Genomic DNA, 13,915 nt, shown 5'->3' on the forward strand with positions numbered 1-13,915 from the left:
ATTTGATAATAATAAATATACCTACTTTTATTCTGGTTTTAGTTATTCACTATTGTGACCTCGTTATTTGAATTATTTTGTTGGCGTTGCCACCTATGGCACTGCAGTGCTGCCAATAACAAATAAGAAATCAGCTGTTTGCACATCGATTGCTTTGATGTTCAGTTGTTGTGCTTATCGATTATTCTTAAGCACCTGGATGCTTTTATTTTGTTGTTATTGGTTTGTTGTTTTGTTGGCACTTGATTTGATTTCGTGTCCTCTACGCTATGATAGCAGTTTATGTCCACTAAGTGACGAATTGTAATGGCGCGCAATGTGCTGCAGAGCAGCCTGCTTGGCGCTGGCTTCAGTATCATCTTTCAGGTGAGGGCTGCTAGACCATCAAATTCCCAGGGGGAGCCAACAAGAAAAATACAAAAAAAAAATAATGTATGAGTCAGAGAATTTGTAATCGTTGTGTCGTTATCTTTTAGATATTGTGCCGCATCCTAACGTTCGGCATCAATGCCTACATTGTACGGAATGTAGGTCGCGAAGTGCTGGGCATTATGAATGTGCGCCTGCTGCTGCTCGAGAGCACGTTGCTCTTCTTGTCGCGGGAGGCGATCAACCGGGCTGCGTTGAGCGCCAACTCTCAGCAGCGTGACAAGTGCTCTTGGGCGCAGCTGATCAATCAGATGTGGCTTACGTAAGTGCTTAATAATCCTGTTTACACACTCTCCCACTCTCTCTCTGTCTCTCTCTTTTTCTGCAGTGTGCCCATTTGTGCCGCTCTCTGCCTTCCCTGTCTTTATATCTGGCTGCACTTGCTCTCGACAGTGGATGCTCCCTATAGTGCACAATATGTGTTTGCCTGCTATGCGGTGGCATTGTCCTGTGTCCTGGAACTGCTCGCCGAATCGACGGTTTATGTGTCTCAGGTCTTTTGCTTTGTCAAGCTCAAGATTGTCCTCAACACGCTCCACATTCTGGTGCGCTCCGTCATCTTTCTGTGGATTGTCACTGGCGATCGCAGTGCTGCAATTACCGCCTTTGCCATTGCCCAGTTGGCCAGCGCCGTTACCATTGTCCTGGGGCAGTATGGATTCTTTTATTACTACATCCGACGTTTCAACGCATTCAAACTCCAACAGCAGCAGCAGCAGGGACGCAAGAGCAAGGCAGTGCCTGAGTCCAGTTCCTGGGAGCGTTCACTGTTTGAGAATATGGATGATTTTCCATTTACCAAATTATCCGAGCTGCTGCCGGGTGTCATCAGTCGTTCCGGTTCCGGCGACGGATTCTTCAACAGAGAGCTACAAACACTGACCCTAAGCTTTGTGAAGCAGGGCGTGCTCAAGCAGATTCTAACGGAGGGCGAGAAGTATGTGATGTCCGTGTCGCCGGTGCTCAGCTTTGGCGAGCAGGCCACCTACGATGTGGTCAATAATCTGGGCAGCATGGCAGCCCGTTTCATCTTTCGGCCCATCGAGGACAGCGCCTATTTCTATTTTACGCAAACGATTGCCCGGGACACACGATTGGCCAAACAGCCGCCGGAGCGAGTGCGTCAGGCGAGCAGTGTACTACACAATCTACTGCTGGGTGTCAGTTCCATTGGCCTGCTGGCATTCACCTTTGGTCAGAGCTACTCGCAAACCTTGTTGCTGTTGTACGGTGGTGAGGATTTCGTTGCCGGCGGTTTGCCACAGCGTTTGCTCCAATGGCACTGTCTGGCCATCTATCTGCTGTCCGTGAATGGCATCAGCGAGGGTTACATGTTTGCCACCAACACCAGTCGAGACATTGACAAGTACAACTATTTAATGGCCATATTCTCCGTAAGTTTCCTTGTCTTGTCCTACATTCTGACGGGTATTTTTGGACCGGTCGGTTTCATCTTCGCCAACTGCATCAATATGCTGGGTAGGATTGTGTACAGCACGTGGTACATACGACAGCAGTATCAGCCGCTGTCACTCAATCCTCTCCAGGGTCTCTGGCCCGGCAAGCTATTTGGCGGCACTCTGATAATTGCCGGTCTTATCTGCTACTGGGTGAGTAGTAATCTCTAACAACTCTTTCATTCCATTCCGTATTTATTGTCTTTGTTTATCCGCAGTACCAAGATGCCATCTTTGCCACGCATCTGGGCGTCGGTCTAGCAGCTGGAATCCTCTGTTTAATCGCCTGGGCACTGGCACATCGCGAACTCGTCCACTTGGCCTGGAAGTATGGCCGTCGCATCAAAATTGAATGAAGTTAATACCAAAAAAAAAAAGAAAACAAAAGAGTTTGTTAATCCTCTGTTGCTGATGTTACATAAGCTCTCTTTCCTCAGCCTGGAACACAAAATTCACTTCCTGTGACCACAAAACGCACACAACACAAGAGTTGAAGTTGGAATTGGAATTGAAGGAGGAACCAACTGTCAACTACATATATTTCTAGTTGAAAATAAATTAAATGCTAGTTAAGTTATTGTATATTTATAATTATTAATTCTTTGGCTACAAATTGTTAAAGACGCATCAAAAGACAACGAAATGAGATAACATTTTAAAATCAACAAAACTTGTAGTTTTTCAATGGGAACTGGGGAAATTTTAAAGTGCTGCCAGTATTTCAAAGGCTTATCGAAACAAAACAAAAATCTATAAATAGCTTAAAATTTAAGAATTAAAAAATGGAAAAATTAGGAGTTGTGTAGTTGCACAAATACATTATACTCTTCAGAATTATGAAGCTATAAATTGTAATATACACAAGTTTAAATATTTGTACATGTTTTTTATATGAAACTAAAGTAACATTTAAAGATTTCAGTAGTATTTTCTCATTTGGCAAAGCAGATTTTTCCATAATACGATCTAATATTTACAAAACTGGTAAGTCTAGCTACTTTAAAGCTAAAGGAGCAACACAATCTGCAATTTAGAATTAAAATACGAAATGTCTTTATTTTTTTATGTATGTACATATGTCATGTGATATACATATGTATGAATATGCAACTTTTATAAATTTAAATATATGCTTGTATCTTGGTCACTTTTTCATATCTTTACCAAATTAAAAAATCGCTGTTCCGGATATTTTGTGATTTGTTAAATAAAGCATTGGTAAAAGTTCTTTATCTTAAAAAAATACTTAAAAACCACGAGGAAAATAACTAAGAATTGCAAATTTTGATTTTGAAAATGTATGTATTTAAGTAAATGCATACATGCATACAATTAGTCAGAAAAGTATTTTGACTAAATAAAATTTCACATTTTCTAATTTTTTTTTAATAGTTAACTTCAAAGAAAAATGCTCTTGTTTTATTAACTTGCATTAAGCCAAGAATAATAAAATAAGAATTTAGATTAAGATGCAACATTTTCTTGACCAAAAGTATGTGTGTACATATGTATGTATTTTATTGTGGCATTCTGCAGAAATTTCAAAAGAAGTACTAACTCGTGGTTAAACCGCGCGTTTCGTGTTCGATTGCCGTAAAGTGCAAAAATCGCACCGATAAGTGGTGCGATAGTTGTTATCGATACCATATTGGATTGTACGTTAAACAAGCGGCGACCGCGCATTGCAACAATCAACAATTTTGTTTGGTTTTTCAACAAAATGAAGCGCAGCAAAGATGAGGATAAGGATGATGCTGTGACGAGCACAGTAGCTGTTGCCAACACCAACAACAACAATAACAGCAGCAGCAGCAACAACAACAACAATGGTAAATTGAACAGCAACGTATCGCCGAACATTAGCAGCAGCAGCAACAACAACAACAACAATGATGCCAACAACGCCAACGGCGGCACAACAGGCACGGCAGGCACTGTGCGTACTACGGGTCGCGTTAAGGTAAGTAACGACTGTATGTTTAGTGTAAATGTATGTTTTCTCACATTTGGCATTTGCATAGAAACCCAAACAAGTTTACGATCCGTCCGATAATTATATATCACGCGGATCGCGCAGCTCGTTGCCGGCACCGACACCAACACAGACACCGCCAACGCCACCAGCTCCAACCCCCACCCCAAGCACAGCCCCGACTCCGGCGTCTGTTCCAGCGCCAGCAGCATCTCCAGCTTCATCAGCACAAGCAGCAGACTCAACGTCACCCGCACAGAGCAGCAGCGTGTCACAGCAACAACAACAGCAACAACAGCTACAGCAGAACCCGCATCAGCAAACTGGACATTTAAATGCCAACGAGATCGCTGCAAACTCAAGTGTTAATGAGGAATCCACGGATGCAGTTGCCATGCCCAGCGCTGAGCAGCTGCGTAACTATGATACCTGCATCAAGTGCCACAAAAGTGAACCCAAACGTGGCTCTGGCTACAAGAGTAACTATCTAGCCTGCAAAGCCTGCACTTTGAAATGTAAGTACTCTTTTCATACTCCTTGAACTGCATATTGAACTCCAGCTCTTGTTTCATCTACAGGGCATTTCAACTGCTTGCCAATCACCTTCGAGATTCTGACTAATGCCCGCAAGCGGTACAAGTGTGAGGAATGTCGTCGTTGTCGCATTTGTGTGTCCAACAAGGCTGACCCAAAGCTCAAGCATCTGGTCATGTGCTGTGTGTGTGTCAATGTTTATCATCTGGAATGCCATTGGCCACGTGTGCTGCCCGCCAAGCTGACTGATCCCAACTGGAAATGCTATAGCTGTGATCCCAGCTACAATCCGCTGGATACGGACGATGATGTCGCCCAAATTGAATCCGAGTCACCGCCGCGCAAATCAAAAGCTGGACGCAAGAAGCGCGCCACTTCCGATCCAGCTCCTCCTGCCAATGCAAAGAAGTTGGCCATTTCCAAGCAGCTGATAACCAAGAATGGCAAAGATGCTGCTGACTGTATTACCGATGACAAGCCCGTCGTGGTGCCAAATCAAGAGAGCGAAACAACTAAAACCACCGATGAGGAGGCTGAAGAATCACCAAAGAGTCCGGCACCTGCGGCATCGATCGTTGAGCCAATTCCGCCGCCAATTACCATAGAGGATAAAGAGAATGAGAATGAGAATGGTGAAGTCACCCAAACGGTTGGAGCTGAAATGCCGCATGGTTATGAGAAACCTGTCCAGTCCTGGACCGTAGATCAGGTCGTTAGCTATGTTGAAAAGTTTTATCCGCAAGAGTCAAACATCTTCAAGGTGCAGGATATCGATGGCGCTGCCTTAATGGTACTCTCGCGCCAGGATATCATCGATCGCTTTGGCTTAAAGCTGGGTCCGGCATTGCGCCTTTATGAGCTCATCCTTAGCTTGCAGAGCTCCAGAGATGATGTAACCCTCGGCTGGTGTAATTAATTCAATAATACACCATTCAATAGTTAATTTGCTTAATTTTAAAAGAAAGAAGAATCGTTTCAGAAGAATCAATACTCCTAAGTTCGTTATTTAGGATCAAAGAAGGTCAACCATTTGATTTCCTCATTACACTAAATCATTACCGCTAATGAAACATACATTAATTTTAATTAAGTCAGTTCATTGTTGCAGCATACTCCTGTTCGGAGTACGACTTACATGCTACTTTAATATTAATCTGAAAATATATAGATAAACATAAGTTAGAGAAATAAATCGAATTCGCTCTAACGATTCCGCAAAATCTAAACCGAAATTGATTCATACTTTAAAACATTTCTTATTTGGTAAATATCTTACATTTCAGCTCATATTAGATTGAATTGTTAATGAGAAACATATTTACTAAACATATTTCTTTTTGGGGAAATGTTTCCCAATTTTGACTCTAGATGTGATTGAATTCGTCTTTAACATTTGAGATTTAATTGATCTTATTTGCTTAATATATTTTAAAACACTTTGATAAATTTTAAAGCGTTTCTCATTTAAGAAACATCTTGAATTTTAGCTCAGAGGATTGCTCAAAATGTCTCTTCTGGAAAGTCCATTTAATTTCAACTGTTATATAAAACACTTTAGATATAATTTTATTTTTTTTAATATATTTAGAAACACTATGACAGACGGCAATCGTTTTTTATTTGGGAAACATTTTGAGTTTTAGCTAAGGTAGAGTATTGCTAAAAATATCTAATTTTCGGAAAATCCTTTTAATTTCAACTGTTAAATAAAACACTTAAGATTTAATTGGTCTTATTTGATATATTTTGACGAAAACAAACTTTTAAACATTTTCAATTTGGGAAACATTTTAAATTTCAGCTCAGTTAGAGGATTGCTACAAATTTATTTTATTCGGAAATACCATTTAATTTCGACTGTGAAATAAAACACTTTAGATTTAATTGTATTTTTTTTTTGTTTAATATATTTAGAAACACTGATAAACGGAAATTGTTTTTTTTTTGGGAAAAATTTTGAATTTCAGCTCAGGTGTAGGAATTATAGATATATCTTTTATTTGAAAAATCTCTTTCATTTCAACTGTTTAATAAAACACTTTAGATTTAATTGGTCTTATTTGTTTAATATTTAAAGACAATGACATACATTTCATTTGTGTGCTGTCGCTGGCAATTAAGAACTATGTAAATGTGTAAATACATAATACAGGCTTGAGCCTATTGCAATTCGATGGAACTAAATGTAAGTGTATGGTATCAGGAATGCATAATGCTTCCTCGTACAATATCAAAAGCAGTACAAATATCTAGTAGTTGAAGTACACAGATGATCAATCACACGGGCTTGGAGTTGCCCCATAAAAGAACGACAATATAATTAAAAAAAAAGAACGAAGAGAAATGAATACTGTTGGCAAACTGTTTTGCTGATTTGCCAATTGATTGGATTACATGCTGATCTCATACACGTGGCAGTAGCTTCTCTGCATCGCCAGATCCTGGTCCCATGTGCGTCGACGTCGTCGGTTTAACCGCGGATCGTGCCGGATCATAGCCGTAAAGGAATATGGAGGCAATGACAAGCATGGCGCCGGCACTGAACTGCAGCGTGAGATTAAAGTTGAATATGTAGATGGATGCAATGCAGGAGATGATGATCGCCAGCGATGTGGCAAAGCCTTTAAGTATATTGTCCGCATACTTGACCACAACGGCCACGATGAGGCCACCGCCTGCCTGGAGCAGCACCAGATACCAAACGAACACATCGTAGCCGTGGAAGAATCCCATATTGTAGATGCGACTGGCATCGTTCACAAAGCACGTGATCAGTCCAAATGGTATGCTCAATAGGCTGAGCTGTACGTTGCGCATCCACACCGAGATCTCGGCACCCTTCAGTATCTTCTCAAAATAGATGCCAGCAAAGCCGGACAGAAAGCAGGCGCCCAATGCCGCCCACAAGCCCAACATGCGATTCTGTGTGGGCAACGCATCTGCTGTGGGCAAAGTGGTTGCTGCTGTTGGATCACCACTGCTGCCAGCGCCGTCACTGCCACCGCCATCGGTCTGGGCCAGCTGGACCAGGACAATGCCCAGCACGAGCAGCAACAGTGCACCCCACTGTGTGTTGAACAGTCTCCGGCGTAGGATGACCACAGCGAACATGGCCGTGGTGAGAATCTTGAGCTGGTATGTAACCTGATACGTTGCCGCGTCCAAATGTGACGCAGACACGTACAGCAAATTGTTCTGCACAATATACACCAGCGATGGCACACACACCTTCAGTGTGTCAAGCGGATTGGCAATGATTGTCTTGTGCAGCGATCTCACAAATCTCTGCGCATCCTTGCCCTCCTCATTGAAGACCAGCACCAGGCAGGTGATCAGCTTGGCAAACTCGGCCATCAGTACGGCTGTAAGAAACCAAACAAGAACAATTAATGATAATGTCCAACGATAACATAGCAATAACATAGTCTGTAAGTCTACTGTGCAATAGCAGTTAGTGTTCTCTCAACAGGCTTGATAAGAGAGAGCACATAGGGATATATTAAATATATAAATTGAGAGCGAGATCATTCTGGATCAAGCTAAGAGCGTGCATTTCTCATTACTACATGAGTGACAAATTGATAACATGAAATTGATAATATAAAAGTATTGTACCCCATTAGCGGTCATTCACTTAGCGGCGAAAAGATTTTAGGTGCATAATTTAAGTTCACAAAATACATTTGTATCTACCCAAAAAAAAACTATTGTAGGAAAATCTACAGTCGAGGAAACTTGAGTGTGGGAGACTGTGAAAAGTAAATAAATACAAATTGAAAAATAGAAATATGCGGCAGCCTATCAGGTTTTTAAAAAATTCTAAAAATGTATTCAAAATTGAATGCAGTCGAAGAAGGCTCTATTGTTGAGTTAATAACGCAGAAATATATTTTTTGGGTTTTCCTGCAATTTCAATTTAAACTTTAGGATTGTATAGAATTAAATGATCTACTTATATATGTACTTTTGTATAAGCTCATTTATACCTCATGTGTTCATGGGTTAAAAATACTTTAATACTAAAAAAAAGTCAAATTTTGCCAAACCATGTGGTAATCGTTTTATGATCACAATGTAGGCTGTTAACCGAGGCATAGGTGCACTTAGTAAAGCGATAAATCAGTCAAAGCGACACACACAAACACACATACACCCGCATACAGGAAGCAAATAACATATTTCGCTTATCAGCTGGAACTGCTTGTTGCTGTTGCTGTTGCTGTCTCGACTGTTGCGAGTCTAATTAAATTAGAAGTTTCTTGCGGTTCCATTATGAATAAAGTAAACATTTAGATAATGTAAAATGTATTTATGCACGTGAGTGTGTGTGTGTGTGTGTGTGCCAACATTGCATCCGCCTTGAGAATCTCACCTGTGGAGCTGAGGAAAATTTCGCCGGGCCGTGTGCGAGCATAACGCATGCTAAGTCCCAGAATTGCATTCTGTAAAGTCAATGTTAGCAGACTTATGTACTTGAGTGTGTTGGCATTCACTAAAAGGGGAATACAAAATGTAAATATATATGTATAATGTAAATCGAAATGAATAGACTCAAATAAAAAGCTAGTGTCCACTTACCGTGTATATTCATCTTGCTGTCATGTGTTCCGGTTGTTGTTGTTGTTGTTGTTTTGCATCCGGCAGAGAGAGAGAGAGAGAGAGAGAGAGGGAGAGAAAGGGAGAGACGTGCGTTGTTAGCAGAACATGAAATGAATATAATTCTTGTTAGTGACCTTTTCTTGCTTCTTAGCCCTACACTTAGCCGGCTTGGGGTCAAGTGTATAGCTTAAGAAATATAACACATTTTCAAAGAAAAAAGAAAAACGCGGCTACCGTATTTAGAGTGCAATATTTACACGTCTACACAGTGGGACGTTTAGTTAAACACAGTGCATTTAATGCAGTTGAATGTAAGATAGTTAATATATTCACGCTGCACATTTTGGGGACGTGTAAATACATTAAAAAAACATTTATGCATAAAAATAACAATATTGCTTTCTGTTTGTTTGCTTTGTATACTTTAATTTCTTTTTTTTCTTATAGATCACTTCAACTTGAGCCGGCTAAATATAATCACAATAAAATGTATTCAATTCAACAAAAAAATAAATAAAAACACCTGTTTTGTAGATAAACAATTGCTTGCACAATACGCGCTGCCTGCTGTGCGCGTTGCGTCTTCGTCTTCAGCGATTTTTTGGCTGTGAGGGAAACGCGGACACGTAAACAAGCTTTTAGGTCATTTTGTCCACAGTTTTATCGGAGGAATTGTTGTTTTTGCTTTCTAATTATTATTGCCCAATGGCTTGTGTCCGATATCGATAACGATTGCAATAACAAATAAGTATCGACTTGTGCTGTGATTTCGAGTACGAGTACGAGTACTTTCCCAACGAACGGCATCGATTACATATTGTTATTTTTATTATAACAACGTTGCCTGCGGAATTGAACCGTGTATCTAGTTTTTCTCTTTTGAACATAATTAAATATAAAAAATGCGGGAACAGCCGTTAAAGGAGGTAACACAGCTAATACACGCCGTCAAAATGGGGTAAGATATACAGATGCACACGTGCAACAACAACAAGAAGAATTTCGTTGATTGACCAGAAAATTGCAGCTTAGTGGAAGGTTCCTACAGCATTACAAACAAAACGCTGGACATTTTCAAGTACATCATCATGAGCAAAAGCTGGCAAAGTGCAGAGTAAGTTGCTGACAAATGTTGTTGTTGTTGTGGTTCAATTGTCAGATTAACACGAGTATTAATTGCAGTGCACTTATGCAAATTGTACGTGCTCAGTCGAGAATCATGCAAGCAGCGCTGCCCCAGGAGACCGTTACGTCGAATATTGCACGCCGGATACTGAAGCTAACACGGGAGGAGTTCGATTTGCTGCAGGCAAAGGTTCAACACTTTGCCGACGACTCTCAGGCTTCGTTGTCGCTGCACAAGCTGGTGACACAGACCAGCGAGAATAGTGTCAGTGTGGATTACTCCTTGCCACAGCAGGGATTGCGGGAGGCGCTGCTCGATCATCTGCAGGAGGTGGAGACGGAACTGGAGACCAGTTCGGAGAACATCAGTGTCCAGGCGGAAGAGCACATTCACTCCTCGGAGATAATATTAACACTGGGACACTCGCGCAGCGTTGAGAATTTCTTAAAGCGTGCAATTAAGAAGCGACAATTTCTTACCATCATTGTGGCAGAGTGTGCGCCAGCCTGTCGCGTGAGTTGCCACACAATCCACCTGTTTGTACTATGTTAAACAATGCATCTTTTTGTGCCACACACAGGGTCATAATCTGGCTGCCACGCTGGCGAATGAGAAGAATGTGGAGATTATTGTAATACCGGATGCATCCATATTTGCGATGATGTCGCGCGTTAACAAGGTCATCATTGGCACACACAGTGTCCTGGCCAATGGTGGCCTGCGAGCCGCATGTGGCGCCTACACCGTTGCCCTGGCCGCCAAACATTACTCCGTGCCCGTCATTGTGCTGGCTCCCATGTACAAACTGTCGCCGTTGCATCTGTGCGAACAGGATGCCTTTAACATGGTTGGCTGTGCTGAGGATGTCATTGCCTATGATTCGTTGCCGGCTCGCGATGCCAAGGTCTACAGTCCCAAGTTTGACTATGTGCCACCGGAATTGGTCACGCTCTTCATATCCAACACGTAAGTCACTCAAAATGTTATTCTCTAAATTGAATTCTAATTGCTAATCCATTTCTAATAGTGGCGGTCATGCTCCTTCTTATGTCTACCGGTTGCTCACTGAGCTCTATCATCCCGAGGATCTGGAACTCTAAGATACATTTTGCATCAACTGACTGTGTTTACATATATATAGATATATTTTTTTTAATTCAATGAAACTGGACAACACGAACAACAATAAGTAATAAAGTTGACAGCTATGCTGAATTCGCTTTAAGTCTATTGTACATTCTTCAGCAATTGGACAAAATCGGCCAGACTATCGGCATAATAGTCTGGCTGAGCTTCTGGTGGCGCCGCATCCATATCATCTTTGGTCAGGCTGCCGGAGAGCACAAGCAGCGATTGGAAGCCGCAGGATTTGCCAAATTGCACATCCTGTACCAACATATCGCCCACAAATATGCAACGACTGGGATCCTCAATGTTGTACATGTTCTTAAGCATCTCGCCGAGAATGGGCGATGGTTTGCCAAGAAAGGTGGCCTCCCGATCCGTATAACGCTTAACATGCTGCAGGAAATCATAGAAGCCAGCCACATTAAGATTATCGGCCAGTGGCATAATGACATCACTACCACCGGCTATCAGCTGGCAGTTCTCATTCATCTGCAGATGACGTATGGCCTTGGCCAGCTCCACGTATGACAGATCCAGATGTATATCAAAGAGCACTGCATCCACAGGCTCCTCAATGGTCAGATAATCCACCAGCGTGGCCGAGGTTAAATGCTCCTTGATTTGCTGCATTTATATGTACATAATTCAAAGATTAGATGTGTTCAAATATAAGGAATATTTCTTAACCCACCAGTGATTCGTACTCAATCCCGTGCTTACGCAATGTCTCATTGGCCTCCAGGGACATGAGCGAGTAGACACGTTGTCCCGGCTTATTTTGATGCAAATAGCGAACAATACTTTTCACCGGATGCACAATGTCATCGTGTTGCACATTGCGGGCACCAATTTTATCAAATTTCTCCATGTACTGTTCATCAGTGCGGAAGCTGTTGTTGGACACGAATTTGATAGATTTACCGGCATTTTTAAGCGCATTAATTGCCTCGCCGGTACCGGGTATCCAACCAACCAGGAGCCAAACAACTCCATCGCAGTCACTGATCATCAGATCGAAGGAGTCGATGAAGCGTCGCTGCTCATCCACACTGAGTTCAAGTATATGCCTTGGTGCCATGATTCCAACTGAGACTCACTCACTCTGACTGTGACCGAGCAATGTTTCTGTTATTATCAATAACGTTTATTACCTAGATACGAAGGCGCTGGTGCTGGTGGTGGGAGTGGGATGCTGCTGCTGCGCGCGCAGGCCAATTAGCCACCATTTAACCTTGAACGTCACATTGAAGCTCCTCCACATGCTGTCTCATGTCTCAGTGACTGCAATAACATATATGTATACACGTACATGTACATACATATAACTATAATGGTTTAACTCGTATTTGTTTAACGTTAACTACTTGGACTATAACTGATAAGATTCCCTTATATAGAAATGAGTAACGGAGATGTCTTGCGAGCACATGCAACACTCGTGCATTTGACACGACGTTATGTGTTTTTTTTACGCGTTTACATTTAATCGCAGTTAAATTTATAACGTGCGACATTTCGTTATACGCGCTTCAAAGTCTGAGCGTTGCCAGATCGTCATAAAACATTCATGCCAAGCCTTGCACTGTTGCATTTTAATTTGCAGGCTGCACCGTGCTGCCACAATTTGACCGCTCAAACCGGAAGAAAAAGTTTGAAAAAAGTAAAATAAAACAAATAAAAATGTTAGATGTTAAAAGATATAAAAAATGTAAGGCACTCAAACACAGAACAATTTGTACTTTTAGTAAAAAAAAAAAATGAATTGGCAACGGCAGCCAAAAGATTTTAATTGACGGTTGACTGGTTGCATTTAAAAAAAAGGAATGAAGTTAAAATATTTGTAACTTTGCCTTTTTTAAATTTTGTCTTTCAATTTATGTTTCCCTAATTATTATTTCCCAATAAAAACTTCCTAATTTATGTCTTTCCAAATTTTGATCTTCCGAATTTTGTTTACCTAATTTTCGCTTTCTAATTTTTATTCCAAATTTATACTTCCTAGTTTTGTTTTCCAATTTTTTTTTCTCTGAATTTTCGTATTCTGACATTCGACATTCGTAGAAAAAATCCTTAATAATAACTAATGTATATAAAAAGCGATATAAGTTTTTGATTTGCTTTTTTTATTACATAAAATATTGTAAAATTTGTTTTCGTAGTATAAATACGAAAATTTTATCATTGAGAAATTTGATTTTAAAGTGACTTTTATTCCTGGAACATGGTAGTTTTCGGAAAAAGTAGTAAAATTATGTCTGTAGATAAATTGGGCATAGAAAGCATTTATTTTGAATGATTGACAATGTCAGCTTGTCAGTGATCCATCAAACAAACAATCTATAGATATGAATTTCTGTACATATAGGGAAAATTATAAATAGAACAGTTCCCAGTTCTATGGGGCTCTACTTAACTATATCATATCTACATATGTACATCTATATGTATATGGGCTTAACCCGCAATAACCCAAGTAAAAACGACAATTACCTTGACATTGGAAATGATTTCCACGGCTTTTCCGGCCGCAAAACAAATGCAGCGATAATAGGTAGAAATGCTAAAAGCAGCTAACGAAGAATAAAGAAAGAGAAACGTGGCAAAATCGGGTATGACAATAATTGACAAAATACATTTCCATACATATATGTGGCGTAGTTGTTTCCAATA

The 13,915-nt window shown here is 40.7% G+C and overlaps 5 protein-coding genes across 7 annotated transcripts; 3 read left to right on the top strand and 2 right to left on the bottom strand.

The window, feature by feature from the left end:
* The first annotated feature begins 207 nt into the window (after positions 1-207).
* Positions 208-2,556, top strand: LOC117793418 (protein RFT1 homolog). Its single transcript, XM_034633729.1, has 4 exons — positions 208-366; positions 477-691; positions 758-2,039; positions 2,105-2,556. The coding sequence occupies exons 1-4, from the start codon at positions 307-309 to the stop codon at positions 2,240-2,242; spliced, it is 1,695 nt and encodes a 564-aa protein (XP_034489620.1). The 5' UTR covers positions 208-306; the 3' UTR covers positions 2,243-2,556.
* A 995-nt stretch (positions 2,557-3,551) lies between these two features.
* Positions 3,552-5,618, top strand: LOC117786382 (supporter of activation of yellow protein). Its single transcript, XM_034624600.1, has 3 exons — positions 3,552-3,846; positions 3,908-4,373; positions 4,437-5,618. The coding sequence occupies exons 1-3, from the start codon at positions 3,607-3,609 to the stop codon at positions 5,306-5,308; spliced, it is 1,578 nt and encodes a 525-aa protein (XP_034480491.1). The 5' UTR covers positions 3,552-3,606; the 3' UTR covers positions 5,309-5,618.
* An 819-nt stretch (positions 5,619-6,437) lies between these two features.
* Positions 6,438-9,672, bottom strand: LOC117794241 (UDP-N-acetylglucosamine transporter). Of its 3 annotated transcripts, none has more exons than XM_034634820.1 (4): positions 9,513-9,672; positions 8,971-8,987; positions 8,765-8,884; positions 6,438-7,754 (listed from the first exon to the last, which is right to left on the bottom strand). In XM_034634820.1, exons 2-4 carry the CDS (start codon positions 8,981-8,983, stop codon positions 6,796-6,798), a joined length of 1,092 nt encoding a protein of 363 aa, XP_034490711.1. In that variant the 5' UTR covers positions 8,984-8,987; positions 9,513-9,672; the 3' UTR covers positions 6,438-6,795. The 3 variants fall into 3 exon arrangements, with proteins under 3 accessions (XP_034490711.1, XP_034490710.1, XP_034490713.1); XM_034634819.1 differs by lacking the exon at positions 9,513-9,672 and adding an exon at positions 9,226-9,366; XM_034634822.1 differs by lacking the exon at positions 9,513-9,672 and adding an exon at positions 9,126-9,141.
* Positions 9,673-9,770: 98 nt separating this feature from the next.
* On the top strand, positions 9,771-11,342 carry LOC117794242 (translation initiation factor eIF-2B subunit beta). Its single transcript, XM_034634823.1, has 5 exons — positions 9,771-9,949; positions 10,019-10,105; positions 10,174-10,630; positions 10,698-11,083; positions 11,145-11,342. Exons 1-5 carry the CDS (start codon positions 9,894-9,896, stop codon positions 11,215-11,217), a joined length of 1,059 nt encoding a protein of 352 aa, XP_034490714.1. The 5' UTR covers positions 9,771-9,893; the 3' UTR covers positions 11,218-11,342.
* On the bottom strand, positions 11,254-12,674 carry LOC117794243 (glycerol-3-phosphate phosphatase). Its single transcript, XM_034634824.1, has 2 exons — positions 11,937-12,674; positions 11,254-11,869 (listed from the first exon to the last, which is right to left on the bottom strand). The coding sequence occupies exons 1-2, from the start codon at positions 12,321-12,323 to the stop codon at positions 11,345-11,347; spliced, it is 912 nt and encodes a 303-aa protein (XP_034490715.1). The 5' UTR covers positions 12,324-12,674; the 3' UTR covers positions 11,254-11,344.
* Between the last annotated feature and the right edge of the window lie 1,241 nt (positions 12,675-13,915).

Source organism: Drosophila innubila, chromosome X, assembly GCF_004354385.1.
Source record: "Drosophila innubila isolate TH190305 chromosome X, UK_Dinn_1.0, whole genome shotgun sequence".
NCBI lineage: Eukaryota > Metazoa > Arthropoda > Insecta > Diptera > Drosophilidae > Drosophila > Drosophila innubila.